The 17,502-nt window shown below is 40.6% G+C and overlaps 2 protein-coding genes across 18 annotated transcripts in view; one reads left to right on the top strand and one right to left on the bottom strand.

The window, feature by feature from the left end:
* Window positions 1–17,502, top strand: part of CCPG1 (cell cycle progression 1) — a 72,110-nt gene that overhangs the window by 53,318 nt on the left and 1,290 nt on the right. For 11 of the 16 annotated variants that reach the window (XM_037909934.1, XM_037909935.1, XM_037909937.1 and 8 more), the window contains one exon: window positions 1,721–2,472. In XM_037909934.1, the coding sequence (XP_037765862.1) occupies window positions 1,721–1,904 (184 nt within the window). In that variant the 3' untranslated portion in view covers window positions 1,905–2,472. Of the gene's footprint in view, window positions 1–1,720; window positions 2,473–17,502 lie in introns of those variants that run through there. The other 5 variants (XM_037909936.1, XM_043523362.1, XM_043523367.1 and 2 more) reach the window with 2 other exon arrangements.
* On the bottom strand, window positions 2,461–16,701 carry PIGB (phosphatidylinositol glycan anchor biosynthesis class B). Of its 2 annotated transcripts, none has more exons than XM_027818779.3 (12): window positions 16,509–16,701; window positions 14,723–14,858; window positions 14,210–14,327; window positions 13,037–13,141; window positions 12,690–12,820; window positions 11,541–11,681; window positions 10,971–11,022; window positions 9,328–9,539; window positions 7,035–7,099; window positions 4,581–4,794; window positions 3,603–3,780; window positions 2,461–3,023 (listed from the first exon to the last, which is right to left on the bottom strand). In XM_027818779.3, exons 1-12 carry the CDS (start codon window positions 16,696–16,698, stop codon window positions 2,904–2,906), a joined length of 1,662 nt encoding a protein of 553 aa, XP_027674580.2. In that variant the 5' UTR covers window positions 16,699–16,701; the 3' UTR covers window positions 2,461–2,903. The 2 variants fall into 2 exon arrangements, with proteins under 2 accessions (XP_027674580.2, XP_027674582.2); XM_027818781.3 differs by lacking the exon at window positions 16,509–16,701 and adding an exon at window positions 16,261–16,502.

Consider the following 17,502-nt stretch of genomic DNA (forward strand, 5'->3'; position numbering starts at 1 on the left):
TTATTGGCTGTTGGGGCAAGTGACATTAGCACAGATTTCACTGTACCTTTTACAGCTTTAATGTGTGGGGGATTCCTTTAGAAAATAGTTCTGGATTAAGATTAAGCATTGCTGCTTGGAGCAACTGTTGAATGCAACAGCATGCTTGCTTACTGGCCTGAGCATCTGTAGTAAAAAAATCCCTCCCCCCCGCATCCATTTTTAACACTGGTTACCAATAAAATTGCAATAACTTTTAAACAACACTCCCTCCCCCTCATTGTTTCTTAAACCCCTTCATGGGGAGGGACAGGTATATTTGATAACTCTTCTGTGAGTTCTCTCCTAGTACATATGACTCTACCAGCTTTTTAGGGGTTTTTACCATTTCGCTGTAGCTTGCCAAGTGACTGAGCTTTGCTGTAGTTGTCCCTTGGGTGTGGATCTTGATCTTTTAGCCCCACAATAAAGCTTTTTCAGAGGTGTTGTAATCACTTTCTTCCCCTGCTTAAGACCCTTCTTATTGATGATGCATTTTGCTTGGATTTTTAATACTTCAACTGAGTTATTCCACTTACATATTACATTCTATTTTAACTGTTTTTTCTTAGCCTCTTGAGGGAAATAAGGCCATTTTGATCTGATGAGAGAGGCAAAGTTATGCTAATATGTTAAAAAAAAAAAATTGTCTCTTTTCTTCCAGTTTACAGTAGGACAGTAACATAACTTTTCCCATTGCACTCTTCTCTATAAAGCATATTTAACCTTTTAGAGCAAGAGCTGTTTTATATTAAAAATGTAAATGTACTGTTTGTCTTTTGGACTACTGTGCTGCTCCCTTCCTCATTCAACTCTTTTTTAAATATTTTTGAAATAGTTTGTAATATTTTTTTAATCTTATTGCAGTTTAGCTTTTAGAGAACAACTCTCAGCTGTTTCTTTATTGGTAATAATGATCAAGGGGTAGTTTCTAATTCCTGGTTTTGGTAAATGCACACCACATCTAACTAGGTGTATTTATTTATCTAGATTTTAATTTGCCTGTCCCATTTCATTATTAAAAGAGCTTTTTAATATTTTGATTTCTCATGACTTTAGTATTGGGCAGCTTGTATTTTTATGCTCTGAATTAATTCTGATTGAGACTAAAACATCTGTTTATGGTTAAAGGCATTTAATTTTAAATATATTTAGTGACTACGTTATTTATCACTACTGGTGAGAATATTAAGCAAAGTAAGACTGTATAGCCTTTTGCTTCAAAAGTGTGGGATGTGAGACTGTAGTACAAGCATAAAATTCCTTGGAGTTCCTATCATAGCAAAAAACACAAAAGATGAGCTACAACTGTTTAACTGCATCCCCCAGCCCTCCACATAAGTGCTTGTATTGTGCATACACAGACATACATTATGGTGCAGATGTTTCTATTTGAAACTTGGTTTGCGTGTGCTTTAAATGTCTTCATGTAAGAGTATTGTTCAGTCCTAACCAGCGTTGTGTTCCCTGCAAGTCAAGCAGAGTGGTGTGGTATGGAAATTTGCACTGGAGCTTATTTACCCTGACCCTAACTAGGGCTTTGGGTAATCTATTCAGTACATTTTGAGAGTACTAAGTACATAATAAATAAATAAAACCCACCAACTGTAACTCTCTGGTAGTGAAATAATCATCATGTATGTAGTTGATTTTATTAAGATATTTTCAACAGCTCTAACCAAATTTTGTTTACTCCTTTCAGTCGACCTGCTAAAAGGCCTACTTTCACACAGTCGGAAAGTTCCAGACATGAAAAACAAACTCAGAAGCACCACCACCGTAATAAGAGAGAAGGTAAATGGCATAAACATGGTCGCAGTAATGGAAGACACATGGCAAATCTTGAAATAGAATTGGGGCAATTACCCTTTGATCCAAAATATTAAGTAATTTGTGTATGGTAAAATCAGGAAGATATGTAGATAATTTCTAGTGGTTCCTCAATGGAAACTAATTGTTTTTCAACAAAACTGCAAGGTGCAAGTGTTTCTTTATACAGATTGATTTTTACCCTGCTGTTCAAAAGCAATCAATCAAACTTCCTAACTCGCATTTTCTCTAGTGTTGCTTTACTGTTCTTTGGAAATGATTTTGGTTGTAGTTGTACTGTTATGGAAACTAGGTATGTTGTGACTTTTCTGTGAAAAATAGGCTTAATTGCATTCCATTAGTATAGTTCAAACTTGAATCATACATAATGTACATGTAATTAACATGGTTTGGTGTACTAACTTCATCTCATCCTTCAGAAAGTAGATCTAAATTATGGCAAGGCATCTGTTAATGTTTTGTAATCTTATACTTGCTTCTTGTCTTTTTTGGGGGTTCAAGAGCCTGTTGACTTATGAAGAATTTGCTGTGCTGCATTCTAATCAGCTTGCTGACATATGCACTTGAAATTTCTTGCACATCTTCATATTGTGGAAGAAAAATAAAGAGACGTTGTGGGTAAAAGTCTTTATTCATAAACAAATTTAGCATAGGTGTACAGTCCCATAGAGTTATGAAGTCTTGTCTTACTCCTCTCCTCTAAATCACAACAAATATCATGCAGTAGCTGTTGGTGTTCTGTTAATTATTTATAGAAGTCCTAAGACAGATTAACTTTGTTTTTTTCCCTCCACTCTTAACACCAAGAGATAAGATGAGAATATTGCCACTTAAGTTCAACTTTTCCACCAGTGAAGAAGCATCACTAAACCAGTTACGTCCAGTATAATCCTTATCTACTGGCTATAAATTTGAACCAGACCTGTCAATTTTGCTTACCTATTTTTAAGTATCACTGCCCTCTGTTCTGTACTAAAAGGCTGTTTAACCAAGACACCACTGTGCAATACTGACTTGGGTTGGTCCCAGTTCAGAAACTGATCTTGAAGCATGCTTCATTTCACCCTTCTTGTGTAGACATAGATGTGGCTTCCAATTCGTCCTTGAGGCATATGGGTGTGAAAGACAGTAGCAGTTTTCTCATAACCATTTAGAGCAAGAAATGATGATATTTCCTGTAAATAAATACACTTTCATTTCCAAACAGTCCGGCATTTTTATACTGGTGGGGTACAGAACTGTGTTCCTAAACTTCTTTTAAACCAACCACTCAGCTACCTATGGAAGTTAGTTTCTGTGTTGTGGGAAGGAGAAATACAAACCGTACCATATCATGACCCTTGGTTAGAGTGAAATCTTGCTCAACGCCCCTGCCCCCACTTTGGACTTTACAGAAGTGTTCAAAGGGAAAGAATTCTGCTGATTGCAGACTCCTTTACTCACTTTATGCCCATAAAGTCACTCAGTGCAAACCGTGTAGATTGTGTCTGTGCACCTCAAACTTGCCTTGGCACAGCAGTACTTCGTGGCATAAAGGATTTGCTGGGTACCCATGCATGCCCTCTCTGGGATCTTTCCCTTCACTCCAGTGACATAGTAGTAACTATGCTGTATTTTGGGCAAATGTTCAAGTCATACATTTTTAAAGGCTAAAGGTCATTTTCAAAGCTGCAATTTCAGCTCTCCCTTCTATTTCTTGTGCATATTTGTGTTCTTAGCCTGATCTAGATAAAGTTAACTTGCAATTAACATACCTGTTCTAGCACACTGAAGAAGACCAAGTGAGTAGGTAATGTACCATTGTAAAACTCCTCATTAAGCCACTTGAGTGGATTAGAGTAAAATATATCTGCTTCGTCAAGGTAACTCTCATTTCCAGTTAGGTCTGGAGGACACTGAAGAAATCTCATTGGTAGAGGACAGTGAACATGGCTAGGAGGGGGAGAAGAAAAAAAAAGAACAGATGGTTGAGATCCAGTGTTAAGTGATCAATTTAGATCTTAGTTTCAATTAAGGATGCTATACTGTAGTCTGTAAAACGTCTTGTTCTCTTATTTTTCCATGATCAGTAGGTGCATCTTTCCTTTCTGTGCTAGATACAGAATGTTTTCTCATTTCTGTATTTCAAGTAAGCATACAGAAAGTAAAATGAGGTGCCAGTAGTGAGTGTGGTTGCAATTGGAGAGGTTCATAGGAAGCAATAATCCACAATCTGATTTATTTTAGATTTTAATAGCAAAAAGACCATCCTGAGTGACCTCAGTCCTATACTGGAGCACACTTTGAAAATAACATTATATTGTATCAATCCTTTAATTTTTATATATGTATCAGGATGTGTTACATACTGGAAGAGTTACTTTAGTCATGTCATACATAATAGTTCTATCTGTTAACCTGGTAGCAGAAGTCAAGGAAATAAGTATTAAATCTTGACTCCCCGCAGTAGTTAAATATTGGAGAAGGAGTGAAGCAACGCATACTGCTAGGGCAAGCATAAGGGACCATCACATATGTCTAACACTAAGCTGTTTTGGTAAAACAGGAAAAAATGCAGATGCTGGGTGGAACAAACAATATGAAATCCATTTTTCCAATTTATTATTTCATACAGATGGAACAATTTGGTAATAGATGCACATTATCTCTCAAATAATTCAGTATCTTTGAGGGGAAACAATTGTATGCTTGAGTAGATTTAGTATTACATACTGTATTAGCTACTTTATTACCTGTAAAAAGGAGTAGAATGGCATGGCATCATTACAAAGACAGAAGCCCATGATTGGTTAGAAGAATTGTTACAGAGCTGCTGCATATGCATCATGACATCAAGAGAGCCACGCTGGTGAATCAAACCAGTGTACAGGGCTGGGAGTAAATTTGATAAAAGCAGGAAGGTTATTGCAGATTTCTTCCATGTCTTCAATTGTTTAAGAGAATACCCTAAAGTGAGAAATATAAAACAGTTAAGCAGATAGGCAAGTGTTAACTATTAGTCTACAGCCCTCTTTTGACATAGTGCAACTTACTGAAAATTGATTAGTCATGGTTAAATTAGAAGCAAAACAGTTCCTTATTTTTACATAGTCAAAGTCACTGCCCCCTCCAGTTTTTTGTTTAGAATGGAAAAAAGGGGCATGTTTTCTATGGATTCCACACTCTAAAGTTGATGAGAGGTTAAGCTCTTGAACCTATTTTGTGATTCAGAGCTGCAATTAGGGCAGGTTCACCAGAAACAATGCTTAATTTTTCTAGGCCTGTATTTAATTCCATGGAGTGGGAAATCATTTAAGAAGAGGATAGTGAATCCGTTTGAACAAACGCTAAGGGAAGACTGTTACCGAAGTGTCTGGTTTAAGTGTCACAGCACATGACATACTTCCCACTGTCAGTAATATGGCTCTCTGGTCTCTCCAACACTTTGGAAGGCCTGAAGCACGTTACTATACTCCAAATGAATTGCTGTTGTAGCAAGGGAAGTGGCGTTAGGTGCTAAGCAATGCTTCAGCAGCTGTGGGATGAAGGGAAAAGCAGCCAGGAGCTTCAAAATTACAGTGATGGGTGTTGACTCTTTATCAAAGGCTACCTTTCTGCAGTTAAGTGGACTGTTAACAAAAAAGCAAGATGGTATAAAACACCTGACTAGGACTTTGTCTACAAACTTAAGATGAACCAGTTCCACTTCTATCAGTTTTCAAATTGACTTTGTTAAACCAGGGCAACTCCTGTGTAGACACTCTTATTTAAATTTAAATCAGGATTATTTTAGTTACAGCTATTTCTAATTAATGTAAACTAAAGTAAAATAAGCCTGGCTTAAACTGCAGTAAGAGTATCCACACGGGGTTGCCCTGGTTTAAATAATGCTGTTTAAAATTAAACTGGTGTAACTTTGTGTGTGTTAACAAGCACCAAAAATCTGTTCTTTGTAATTTTGCTTAGCTTTCATGGCTTTTGAGATATCATTCTTCCAGCCCAGGCAAAACGACAATTTAATATAAGAGTTTTTTAAAATAATACCCTTTCTACATCATGAAGCAACTAAAAAGGAGAAGTGCAATTTTACCTTTGCATTTAAATGTAATTGCAAATGCAATAAATTCTGTAAAAGTCAGAGGGCATGAGCAGGATAGGTTCACACTCAATTTCTTTTTCAAAGACGCTACCTTAAGGGCATTTGACTCCCAGCATTTTTGAGGGGGCCCAGGAATGAATGGGAAATAAAAGAACAGATTCAGCTAAAAGGCAGCATTGTTGAAAATCTAAATGTTAGAAACTCATTATTTTTATGGCTTTAGAGCAGGGGTGGGCAAACTTTTTGGCCCGAGAGCCACATCTGGGTATAGAATTGTATGGCGGGCCATGAATGCTCATGAAATTGGGGTTGGGGTGTGGGCTCTGGGGTGGGGCCAGAAATGAGGAGTTCAGGGTGCAGGAGGGTGCTTTGGGCTAGGACTGAGGGGCTCGAAGGCCAGGAGGGGGATTAGGGCTGGGCTGGGCTGGGCTGGGCGTGTGTGTGTGTGTGTGCGAGCGCGCGCAGGCTCTGAAGTGGTGCTGGGGATTAGGAGTTTGGGGTGCAAGAGGGTGCTCCAGGCTGGGACCAAGGGGTTCGGAGGGTGGGAGGGGGATCAGGGTTGAGGCACGGGGTGGGGGTGGCTCAGGGCAGCGCTTACCTCAAACAGCTCGTGGAAGCAGCGGCATGCCCTCCAGCCAGCTCTGCTGCCAGCTGCCCCATCCATAGGTGCTGCCTCTGCAGCTCCCATTGACCGCAGTTCCCAGCCAATGGGAGCTGCGAGGGCAGTGCTTGGGGCAGGGGCAACTTACGGAGCGGAGCCCCCTGGCTGTCCCATGTGTAGGAGCTGGAGGGGGAACATGCTGCTACTTCTAGGAGCCATGTGGAGTGGCCCCCAACCCTGCTCCCCGGCAGGAGCTCGAGGGCTGGATTAAAATGGCTGGCAGGCCGTAGTTTGCCCACCCCTGCTTTAGAGGTAACATTTAGCGGTGCACCTAGGCAATAGTTGCTCCTGACCCTATGATTCAATTTGTTTTGGTGGGGCTGTAAGTGAATAGAAAACTAATTCTAAACAACTTGACCATAACTAAACTACAGCCTATATTTCATGTAACAAAAAGTTTCTACAGAAGGGTAATCACCACACAACATTTAAAATCCAAATGCTTACCACAAAACACCATGCAAAATGGCAGTATGGGATATATAAACCTGAATTCTTTGTGGCTCAGCGTGCTGTAACAAAACAGGTATGGTACTACTGAAATAAAATTATAGGAATCATAGGTTTGTTGACGATTCAATAGCATGTTTTATAGCAGGTGGGATAGAAAAGACAACTTGAACAGATTTTTAAAAAACTGAATTGTAAGCCTCCTCCTCGCAGTCCTGGCTGGGGATTTCTGCTCTATTATCAAACCACCGCATTATCTGAATCCGTTCCTTGGCCCCCAGCATGAAATATATGGGGCACGAAGAAGGGATTCAGAAAATGTGGTGGTTCAGATAATAGTGTTTTGGAAAACAGGAGTATACTGCAGCTGCAAACAAACTACCATTTTCCAGGAACTTTACTAACATATGCCAATTGCCTCCAGACAGACAGATAAGGAGGAGCATTCAGTCACCCCACTTACATAAAGAAAGTTGTGCAATAAATATCATGCTTGACTACTGTGACAATCACATACTGTAGATGTTTTTACACCCTGGCAATGAACATATTAAAAATCTAGATCATAATTAGTACTTTACTAATTTTGTGACTGGGCAACAAAATGGTAGATAAAATTCAATGCTGATAAATTGCAAAGTAATGCACATTGGAAAACAATCTCAACTATACATACAAAGCGATGGGGTCTAAGTTAGCTGTTACCGCTCAAGAAAGAGATCATGGAGTCATAGTGGATAGTACTCTGAAAACATCCACTCAATATGCAGCAGCAATCCAAAAAAGCTAATAATGTTAGGCACTATTAGGAAAGGGATAGATAAGAAAAAATATCACAATGCCATATAAATCGATGGTACGCCCACAACTTTAATATTGCATGCAGTTCTAGTCTCCCCATCTCAAAGATATATTAAAGAATTGGAAAAGGTACAGAGGGGGACAACAAAAACGGAGAAAGTAAATAAGGAAATGTTATTTACCCTTTCACATAACACAAGAACCAGGGATCACCCAATGAAATTAACATACAGCAGGTTTAAAACAAACAAAAGAAAGTATTACTTCACACAACGCAGTGTCAACCTGTGGAACGCTTTGTCAGGGGATGTTGTGCAGGCCAAAACTATAAAGAATTAGGTGTGTTCAAGGAGGGTGGGTCCATCAATTGCTATTTATCAAGATATGGTCAGGGATGCAACCTGTAAGGAGAGACTGTTATCTTGTCATAACCTGCTGTTCTTAATACCAAGTGAGGAAAAGTGCTGGTGGTGAATCAAAACGTAGTTGGGCACACTACAACTATGGAACAAGATTCATCTAAGCTAGGACCATACTACTACTCAATATAGTCCTATAACTTGTGGAGTCAGCCACAGGAAGCCCATCCCATTATACCCAGATCAAGTGATGTATAACTATCACAGTTGCTCCTATGCCAACTTCCCTCCTGCAGGTACCACAGAGGGCATGACTAGGGCATCAGACTACTTTAACTTGTGCTATGAGACTGGAGCCGTACAGGATTGGGGCAGTGCAAGGTAGTTTAAAACCATTTTTGCATCCTCAGCTTTGTGACCCAGTTACAAAATTTTTCTATATTCTATTAATACCATATTCTGAAACACGGGAAGGCGTTTAACATTATTTGATATTTAAGTAATCACGGTCACCTGTTTCACCTTCACATGGAACAGTCTGTTTCTACAGTGAGTGGTGTGTGAAGAGCCTGAACAAACTAATCCTCACTGCCATTTCTCATCCCCTGCAAACTGCTGCCTTCACCTCTGGTTGTCTTTTGTCATTTTGACAACAGACAGGACAGATTTTTATATTGCAATAATCTCTGAATTGCTCCATATGCAAGTCTTTTCAGACGATTTCAGAAATCTTGAGTGAAATTAAACAAAAGAATGTGATTTTCTTTAACAGGCCTCAGGTAAACAAGACTTTCAAACTCACTGTGCTGCTGAAAGCAAACACCTTTTAATGATTCAAAGAAGTTCTCAATTTTGCTGCAATGCCCAATCTGCTCTCTAATCGCTTACTGTGCCACCAACATCAGTTTAGAATTATTCCATTAAGCCACTGTAGTAATGTTAAACACAGCTGTCATACCATTGAATAATTTATTGTAAAATATTTGGATAATTTTTGTAATTGGACACTGCAATTTGAATGAAATTTTCTTTGCATTAATCTCTATTTTGTTCTAGAGAAAATAAGTTATGATTTTGACTTTAAAAATAATATGACTGATTCAAAGTTAATTACATTTAAGGGAACTTACCTGTATACCAACACTGTCCAAACCACTACCACTAGAAAGATCCGATACCTCTTTGGTGCCTGGATGCAGCCGTGAATAAAGAAGGGTAGATGGGTGCCCAAAATAACCGGCAATCCCTGGGTCAAGTACCAATGCCAAGGATGAGAACCATAAAATGTCCCCAAATTCTGTAGCACATTAAACTTCAAGAATTTCAGCTGAACCAGTATCCACTGAAAGGTTAAAAAAATGAATTAGTGTTAAGTATGAAAATGTTAGATTAAGTCTGTCTCGTTCTGTTATGCAGCACTGACATTAAAGGATACCATGATTTACATTTTTACCGAAAATCATTACAGCAAGTTTTTAAAGTAAAAACTATCTTGTGAAAGCAATTTAGTTACTTTCAGCAGTTAATACAAGTTACAAGCATTATGGTTTGAAAGTTTTCTACTACGTTTCTGTCATACAGAATAGGCCTCTTATGCTGAGCAATACAAATGTGAAATGTTTTAAAAATCTACACACAGTCAGTCTTAGGTGGTCACTAACTAACTTCCACAAAAAGTACAGGCTTATCTTTTACAGTTAGTGAATTCTTTACATGAGACATGGGTTGTCCATAGAACTTTCTTTTAAAAACTAGGGGCAGGATTCTCAGATTTGCTCAACATTGGTGTAATCTGCTCATATTTAAGTTACTTCAGTGGAAGCAGAGTTGGATCAATGCTGAGCACTTCTGAAAATCCTACACTAAATATTTTATACATCTCTTCGAGCCCTATAGAATTCTCTTCTGCACACTTGCCTATTGCTCTAATACTTCTCTGTTACCTCTGTAATGTCTCCTGCTTGGAAAAAATCTTTTCTACATATTGTATGACATTGGGTTAGATGGACAACTTCAAGTTTGCCAAAATTGTCCATCTTACAGTAATATCGGCAACAATCATCAATATATTTAACACTTCTTACACAGAGAGCTGTGCATCTTTACCAGCATGAAAGCTGAAAACATGCAGGATATGACTTAGAGCTTTTGCTAATCTTTGTTTTACATAACTGATACCTATAAAAGCTGCTTTTTGTAAATGGTAAGTACTAAACTGCTGAATACTTTATGGTAACACAAGATGTCAGAAATGAAGTTTCACAAGCAGGTTTACTAGGACAGTGCTAACTAGGATCTGTAAATACTTTTAGAAGCAAATAAATACCAAAACGCTACAACTAAGCTATCCTAACAGAAATTAATGCTGAGCTAACCATAACACTACAGCTCTCCCAGAACATAAAATATGCTGCAGAGAACAACTGTGTAAAGTTTAGTTATTCTGTACATAATTAAATTAACAGGCAAATATCTCTGAACACTGACACTAAGTATCAGTGAATTGAGAAGCCACTGCATTGTTAGTCTTATTTGAAATGGCATTCTAGTGATTTAACATAAGCGTAGATATTAATGGCTAGAATTATACTCATAAGATTATAGGATACAGACGAACTGTTATTTGAGGTGATGCCAAAGGCAGAATGTACAGATCTCAAATCATTGAGACAGTGACAGCTCTTGAATTAGGAAAGTGTGGAACCATCTGCCCAAGTACAAAATTGTTAAGAATGCTTACAAATTTAATTTAAGACATCGTATGGCAACTTACCTCACCAAAAAATACACGATCAATTATTAAAGAAATCCCTAGAGTGACCAATCTGCAAAAATCAAGAAAAAGCTCCTTGTATTACTGACATCTTCGGAATGTTTAGATTACACTTTTCTTCAGCTTGCCGCTACGCTTCATTGTGTATGTGTCACTGTCCCCTAAACTAGTCACAGTTACTTAGAGTGATTGATTCACCACACTTAGCCTTTCCGGAACAACCACTGGTTGGCTTGGAGGTCCTCCTCATATTTTCCCCTCATGAGATCTTTCCATGAAACCTCCCTCTTGTGGGGATACACAGCATTTGTACAGGAAGCAATCCCCTTCTCCACACTGTTGCCATAGTGTTTTATTCTTCACTTTTGCACATCTCCCTAAGTTGAAACATTCAGGAGGTAGCCTGCCCCTGGCTACAGTCTTATTAGTTTAAAAAAAAAAAAAAAAAAGTAAATATTGATAAGCAGAATTTCTAAATGAAACCTGTTAGTATGGTATAGATGGTAACATATAATACTTACTATTTATTAGGCACAGTGTCATGATTTACTGAATTAATAAAATACTTACCCTACTGGAATATAGCTGTATAGAACAAGGTCTGCCTTCTTCTGTTCTTGCCAGAAATGCCTGAGCACCAAAGGTATCCACGGAATTACAGCAGTTGGACGAATAATAAATGCAAGTGTTACCAAGGTTAAATATTTGCAACTAGAAAAGAAGAAAGTATTAATTAAACTGTCAGAGTACAATTATAAAAAGAGACTTAACTGCTTTTTCATTATATGATATTTTGGTCTAATGTGACAGGACTACCACATTTTTCATGTCACCATGTTTCTGGACACTGACTCAGACAAGTGCAGCATACAGACTTCTGTTCACAGCTCTGCCTTTAACCTTGAATCGTTAGGTGCAAACGCTTATTGGCCTGGTTCTATGAAAAAAACTGTGTAAGACTTATGCAAGACTAAGTATCTAACTAGAATACAGGCTTTTTAAAAGAGTAATTACTCAGTTCAAAATTAGTTAATACATTGACTCTGAATACTTGTTTGGCTCGAGTGACCATCTTTCATGTCCTTCTTAAATTCTCACAAATTAATTGTCTCTACACTTCCCTAAAGATGAAATTAATGTCCCCCACAGGTAATTATTTGGTTTGAAATGAGGAACAGCAGAGTAGTCATTTTACACACCTACTACCATCCCCTGCAGATATGTGTAGCAGCAGCACCAGTTACCATTCCACTCAGGAACTAGAACAGCTGCAGCTTCTCCACAAACTGACGATCTTGGGTTGCTGGATCAACTAAGGATTAGGTTCCTATGGCCCCATCCCTAACAGCTTATTTGGAACCAGCACAAAGAACTCTTGGCATATAGAGAACTTGAAGGCTCCATAGATGGAACACCTATGCAGTCTTGCCTTGAGGCTTAACTGGTTTGCACTCCACTGCACTGGACCTGTGCCTTTGCATGAATTTCACCCTCAGTAACAAAAGGAATAGTTACCTTCTATATTATCTTTATACAACCTGAACTAATCTTTCTAAATTCAGAAGCCTGTGGATTTGTTCCAACGGAAGTAAACATCAGGGAGGATAACAAAAGGCAGGAAAAGTTTATATATGAACAGAAAGCATTATTTTAACAATTGCATCCATTTTGATTATCCCAACCAAAAGTTACCAATGTTGTTAGTGTAAATTCTCTCACCTGCTCTTTGTCTTTGAGCCTTCCATGGGATAGTAGAAAAGAGCAAAGATGGTAAGAACGGTTTCCATGGTGTTTGTTAGAGTTCTGGTACAGCAATACCATGTAAACCAAGAGCACAACTGGCAAAGGTACTAAAAACAATTATGAACAACAGGGTATGGGGGGTGGGGGGGGAAGTGTTAATACAATATTTGTATAGCCTTTAACAAAAGTGGTGATAGCATTTAAGTCTAAAACCTTTCAGACATTTACTAATATTAAACCATTTCTTAATTTCTGCAGTACACTGTATGCTAAAATACTATAAGGCACATACATAAGACATGTATTTCAAGGCTTAGACTCACCACCCACTTTGCTGTTTCTGCATTTTCTAGGTGTCTCACTAATGAGTAAAGCTTTACGTCTGCTAGAGCTGACAGAAATGCTTGCACAAGTCTAGGGATCCAAATCTACATTAACAAAAAAAAGAGAAAGTTTCCTTATTTTTCTGACTCTTGTTTCTGAAGCCCCTATTAACTCCCAAGTTTAACTGCAATATATAAAACTAGGAGATTCTTGAAACAGCAATCCACTGAGGAAACAAAACTAGAGGACTAAATGTCCTCTGTACAATGTGATGGAAAGCTCTTCTTATTTTAAATACCGTAGTCCTAGAGAAAGATGAGTCCAGAGTTTCTATTAAAACCAAGCAAAGAAAGCCAGTCAATTTGACATTCAGTTGAAAGTTTCCAGAAACTCAAGGCAGCACTTTCAAAATTGTTCCACAATGATGTAACTCATCTTCTAATGAAGTCAATAGGAGTTTTATTCACTGTCTTCAATGGAAGCAGATTTATGTCAATACCGAGTGCTTTTGAAAAAAACCTACCCTCAGATTCTGTTCAGTTGTTAGTTATTTGCAGTGGTCTTATACTTGCAGCTAATTAAAGAGCTGAGTACATCGTGTTCCGAGTCTAATGGCTAAGGATATGATTTAATCACGGAGGTCACAAATTCCATGACTTCAATGCACCTCTGTAACTACTTCAGCTACAGCCCCCTGCCGCAATGACTGTGATGGGGGCTGGAGCTGTCAGCCTCCCCCCGGCTTCAGTCCCCTCACTCCATTATTTGTACTAAAAGTCATGGGCAGGTTGCGGGCTTCCATGAATTTTTGTTTATTGCCCCTGACCTGTCTTTGACTTTTACTAAAAATAACCGTGACAAAATTTTAACCTTACTAGTGGCACAACCCTATCTTCTTTGACATTTGAAGAGGTTGACAGAGGTCAAGAATCACCATCTTCAGCCCCACTTCTGCCACTGGAGCCATGCAAGGGGACCCTTGTGGCCAGGCAGAGCCACGTTAACTTAATTGAGGCTTCGTGCGCCGGCGAGTGTTTCACTCACATGGATCCAATGGCCAAATCTGGGTCTTTCATTTTATGTGGAGGGCAGTTAAATTTCTTACCTACAACACTTTGAAATTAATTTTAAGTAGTATCTGAGCTTTTAAAAAATATTTCCTTTGTACTTACCAGCAGCTGAACGTCATCCTTTGCCAGCAGCTGTAAAACTCTGTAGATAGTTGCAAAGAGGAGTGGGTATGAATAACCCCTTAAACCTTCTGCCCATTCCCAGGTCAAGTAGCCATAATTAGTAATATTAAGGATATTTAAAGAACTTAAAAGTTTTCCTGTTAGTGTTCTGCTTATTCTCAGGATTTCCTGATTCTATGTCAAAAATCTTACTCTGTGGCCATTTTCAATTAATGATTTCTGCCAATGGTCATATTAATTTCTCACTGCCAGGGAAACCTCTAGCTTAACATGCCTCCTACCAAAAAAGGACAGTAGTAGTGACATAGCTCCAGGAAAGTTACTAGGATATATAAAAGCATGGAGCGGAGAGAGCATTACTGGGGCAATAAAGTCATCATAAACAGATATTACAGTATTAAGGACACAATTATGACAAAATGAAAAAGTGAGCACACTTAGTTCAGTTCTAGAAAGATTCCCCTCATTTTAAGTTCAAAAAGCAAAGGATATTTGAATACCATATGATGTGCGACTTCAAGCGACTGCCAATATTCATCTGGAACAAAGCTTGTCTGGACTAAAAAGCAGTTAAGTACTCGCAGAGTTATGGTAAATAAGACCAGATAAATGTTCTCACCAATAAGATCTGAGAAAGCAAAACATTAGTTTAGAGAAAGTCCTTGTTATATTCACTGAAATAATAATTGTTCATGGCTATTGATCATTGAACAAAGGCATTCTCTTTAAAATGATAGCTTTTAACTGTATAGTAGCTTTGTCTTCTTAGAAGTGAGATATATGGTAGCACTTCTGAACACTTTCATTGTAAGAAAAAATACACATCATACTTAATCCTTTGTCAAGAAGTTCCATTATTTTATGTCTCATTTTGCAGTTTGCACTTTAATAGCATTATTCTTCACAGCCTCCAGTTTGATTCCATGTTGAAGTCTTAAATGATTGTAAACTACTGTATCATCAAATCAATTGCAGTGACTGAAGGATCAAAATCCAAATTAAAACTGAATTTAGTGAGAACTTTTCAAACAGGTACCTTGGACAGTTATTACTGAGGAAGAAAGAGTTAGTGGCTTTGGGTTTAGTTATTCTTCCCCACAGCTGGCTTCATTAAAAAAAAATTGCTCTCTTGTCTGGAATCTCAGCTTTTATAGATATATATTTTTACAAGTAAGCCACTGGCTCTCAAGTTTGTAAACATTAATTGAATGTAACTGCTGTAGTGGTGTCTGATTTTGCAGAATCTGAAAAATTGACAGAGGTGTGAGTAGTCCTGTTCATTTCACTGGTTACTGACTCTGATGTCCAATGAATGATAGCCATTTGAATTAAGAATAACTATTTCAAAATTGATCAAAGCATGAAGGAAAGGTGAGGAAAGGATCGAGGACACTTGGAGCAACCAAAAAGTGTTACTTTCCCAAGGTTTCAGTGGTGGCAAGCAATGTTCTTCAGAGTCCCCTGCTACAGGGTCAGTTATGGTAGCCTCCTTCTTCCCCAGCAATGATGGCAGCAGAATGACACCCTTAGGGGCCTAATCTGCTCTGGTGGTGACTGCAGGGGTCAGGCTGCTCCCTCCCTTACTGCCACTAGCTGCAAAATGCTACTCCCCCCTCTGCTGGAGGCTGTCCACAAACTCAAGCACATCAGCTATACTGACCTCTCCAGTTTCTCTTCATAAATGTGAGCTAGAAACTTTTTAAAGTAAAAGATTAGATTCTAATGTAATCAGTTGACTTTGGGAGTATGCTACTTTTCTTACGCCTTCATGTAATCATGGGTGTATCCTAGCCTAATCAACGGTGAAGTCTAGCAGAGCAGCTATACGAAGTTTTGAAGTGCATAACTGCTGCAAATGACATCTCACATTGGAGTCCCAAGGAGGCGAGTTTGCGGGCAGAGTTTCGGAAGAACTGCTTCCTCCGCCCAGCCCCTTGAAGAAAACACCTCACACGCAACCTGGCGTAATTAAGAATCCCCTTGGGTCCCTCCCACTTGCCCAACTAACAACGGGAAGAGACTGCAAGCACCTGGCCCACTCTTGGCTGGGAGAGAGCCGAGACCAGTCCCGTTGTGCTGGTGCCTCGCAACCCCCCACGCAGCCGGCGGGGCACAGCCTGCTCCTCCGTTAGGGTGTCTCGCTAAGCGGCGGAGCTCCCTCTCCGATCGCTGCCGCCCGGGGTCAGAGGGCTCAGCGGGACACAGCTCTGCCTATTCCACCGCGTGCCCAGCCTCAGGCCCTTCCCTCAGAGCTTCTCCTCTCCCGGGCTCCCCTCACCTGGGCCCCGCTCCCCGCCGGCCCCCGGGGCAGCGCCGTACAGCGCAGATTTTCTCTTCCGGAGCCGCACGGTATCGGCGCTGCGGGTCCGGCCACGGGGGAAGAACCCGCCTCCACCCCCCGCCCGCATGTCGGACTCTGCTCTCTGCACGGAGCCTCGAGGCCTGGCAAGCCCCTCTCTCTTCCGCATTGGGCGGAGTCAGAGTGACGCCCGGGGGCGGGGCTGTGGCCATGTCAAGCTTTTGGGGCTGGGTGAGCGCATGTGTGGGAGAGTAGGGGCGGGCGTTTGGGTCCTTAAGGGCGGGGCCAGGCTCTGTACTTCCGGTAGCTTGTCTGGCCTATGGAGGTTTCATCTCTGTGGTTTAATCGGTTCGACAAAGGGGCCTCGGAGGTAGGCGGCGCGCGCGGCTCTGCGGTAGGAGGGGTTTGCGGGGCTGATGTCCCTGGATCTCTCCTCTCGCTTCTCTACCCCAGCCCCGACTGACGATCTGAGTGGGGGGAGGGTGTGTGTTCCCCTCAGCCTTGCTGTGCCCACATGGAGCAACAGAAGCCGCTGGGCGCGTGCCGCTCCCTCCAAAGCTGCTCCGCACCCCCCCCCCGTTCCTTTCCTTGGCTGCCCGCGGATGGGGCTGCGCTCAGGCCTTGGGGTGGTGCCCCCTAGTCTCCCCCCTTTGCTCCCCACCCTTTTGCCCCCCCCCCCATATTTCTAGATCTGCCCTGGCCCCGTGGGCGGGCGAAGGGCCGCGGGCAGCGCCTCTCCCGCACGCTGCCTCCCGCTCGGGAAGCTGGGCGTTATGGTCTTGATACGCCTCTCGGGCTACAGCTCTCCCGTGCCGAGCGGTCTCAGCTGTTTCAGTCCACAGCCCTCTGCTGCCCGCCCTGGCTGGCTAGTCCCGCTGGTGTCGGGAGCTGGAGTCTGGAAAAGAGCTGGTGGGTCGTGTCCCCGAGCCTTAATCCGTGCGGCGTCTGTCACCGAGGCGCTGGTAACCGGGAT

Source organism: Chelonia mydas, chromosome 10 (genome assembly GCF_015237465.2).
Source record: "Chelonia mydas isolate rCheMyd1 chromosome 10, rCheMyd1.pri.v2, whole genome shotgun sequence".
Taxonomy (NCBI): domain Eukaryota; kingdom Metazoa; phylum Chordata; order Testudines; family Cheloniidae; genus Chelonia; species Chelonia mydas.

Bases quoted from the DNA above. Each gene is read 5' to 3' on its own strand.
- PIGB (XM_027818779.3), bottom strand. From the start codon at position 16,698: ATGCGGAAGAGAGAGGGGCTTGCCAGGCCTCGAGGCTCCGTGCAGAGA. The intron at 9,540-10,970 runs GTAAGTTGCCAT...TTAACCTTTCAG, and splicing joins ATCGTGTATTTTTTGGTGAG to TGGATACTGGTTCAGCTGAA. The intron at 7,100-9,327 runs GTAAGTTCCCTT...GTTTTGTTACAG, and splicing joins TGGACAGTGTTGGTATACAG to CACGCTGAGCCACAAAGAAT.